Source organism: Mus musculus, chromosome 7 (assembly GCF_000001635.26).
Source record: "Mus musculus strain C57BL/6J chromosome 7, GRCm38.p6 C57BL/6J".
In the NCBI taxonomy this organism is placed as follows: Eukaryota; Metazoa; Chordata; class Mammalia; order Rodentia; family Muridae; genus Mus; species Mus musculus.
In genome coordinates this window covers 86,488,273-86,489,962 of record NC_000073.6, presented here as the reverse complement: position 1 = coordinate 86,489,962, position 1,690 = coordinate 86,488,273, and the positions used below count along the sequence as shown (strand labels likewise).

General features: G+C 37.6%; 1 protein-coding gene across 1 annotated transcript; it reads left to right on the top strand.

Annotated features, from left to right (window-relative positions):
• Positions 1–413: 413 nt before the first annotated feature.
• On the top strand, positions 414–1,412 carry Olfr298 (olfactory receptor 298). Its single transcript, NM_001011751.1, has one exon. The coding sequence runs from the start codon at positions 414–416 to the stop codon at positions 1,410–1,412; it is 999 nt and encodes a 332-aa protein (NP_001011751.1).
• Positions 1,413–1,690: the final 278 nt, after the last annotated feature.

The following is a 1,690-nucleotide window of genomic DNA, read 5'->3' as shown; positions in this document are numbered from 1 at the left end:
TGTTATATTGCTAGTGTGACCATATAAAGCATAGCAGTGCTCTGAACCAAGATTAAGACAAAGGTAATAAAATAGTGCAGGGAGAGACTTGAAGGTTTTATTCTGCTGTTTGTTGCCAACTGAACAACTGCAATTCCAAGGAAAGAGTCAATTCTGTTAAGAAAAGAATGGTGTATCTCATAATATTTCTAAAAATGTATAGATAAACATGGTACAATTGTCATAAATCGTAAATTAGTACAACTTATGTATCCATTAAAAGTGGCACCTTATAGAAAGATAAAATGGGGAGCTGTAACAATGTCATAGTATCTACACAGTGTCCTGACTCCTTTGCCACAGAGAATTTCTGTACATCAATGTGTTAATTTTTGTTTATTTTGCATACCTGACAGGCTATGGAAGACTCTAGCATGTCCAATGACACTAGAATAACAGGGTTCATCCTTATGGGATTCTCGGCTGCTCCTGAACTACAGACTGTATGTGGGCTGTTCTTTCTGGTAATGTACGTTGCAGTCATAATGAGTAACCTCCTCCTCATCACACTCATCACCCTGGATCTGAAACTCCAAACACCTATGTACTTTTTCTTGAAGAATTTGTCCCTGTTGGATATCTTCTTTATTTCTGTACCAATCCCAAATTTCTTTATCAATAGCATAACTCACAATAACTCAATTTCTATTCTGGGTTGTGCCCTCCAAGTGTTTTTAATGACTTCTTTTGCATCTGGGGATGTATTTGTTCTAACAGCAATGTCATATGACCACTATGTTGCCATCTGCTGTCCCCTACACTATGAGACCATCATGAGTAGTGGTAACTGTGTGCTGATGGTGGGTGTTTCCTGGGCTATTGGAGTACTCTTTGGAGCTTTATACACAGCTGGCACATTTTCCATGCCTTTCTGTGGCTCCATTGTGATCCCACAGTTTTTCTGTGATGTTCCCTCATTGTTAAGGATCTCCTGCTCTGACATACTTGTGGTCATTTATACAAGTCTTGGAATGGGTGTTTGTCTGGGCATGTCTTGTTTCATCTGCGTTGTGATCTCTTACTTTTACATTTTCTCCACTGTGCTGAAGATTCCTACCACTAAAGGTCAGTCCAAAGCATTTGCCACCTGCCTCCCCCATCTCACTGTTTTCAGTGTTTTCATTGTTACAGCTTGCTTTGTCTATCTGAAGCCACCCTCAGTTGTACCATCAATTTCAGACAGGCTGTTTTCTGTGCTACACACTGTGTTGCCTCCAGCACTTAATCCTGTGATTTACAGCCTGAGAAATAGTGATGTCAAGCGTGCTTTGAAGAGGTTGCAACAAAATCTCTGTCCAAGTGGTTCACTTCATGTAACAATTCAAAGTAACTGCCCATGGTTTTGTGGCTCACATATTAAGCAAATTTTGTAATTTTTGACTCTAAAAAAATGTAGATACTTATTTTTTCCCTTGAGTAAATAAATACCCAGATGAAGGCTGAACTGATCAAAGATCAGAAAATTATATCAGACTAATCTATAAAGTTACATTACCAGTTTCTGTTCTTCTATGATAAAGCCATTCTCTTTTGAGGAATATAACTTTCTAAAAGGATTGCTAATTTTCCTTTGTGTTAAGACTGAATGAATATCTGTTTACTTTATTACTCCTTATCTAGTTAATTTACAAACAAAACAGAAAAACAATAA

Coding starts and splice junctions, on each gene's coding strand:
- Olfr298 (NM_001011751.1), top strand. CDS start 414: ATGTCCAATGACACTAGAATAACAGGGTTCATCCTTATGGGATTCTCG.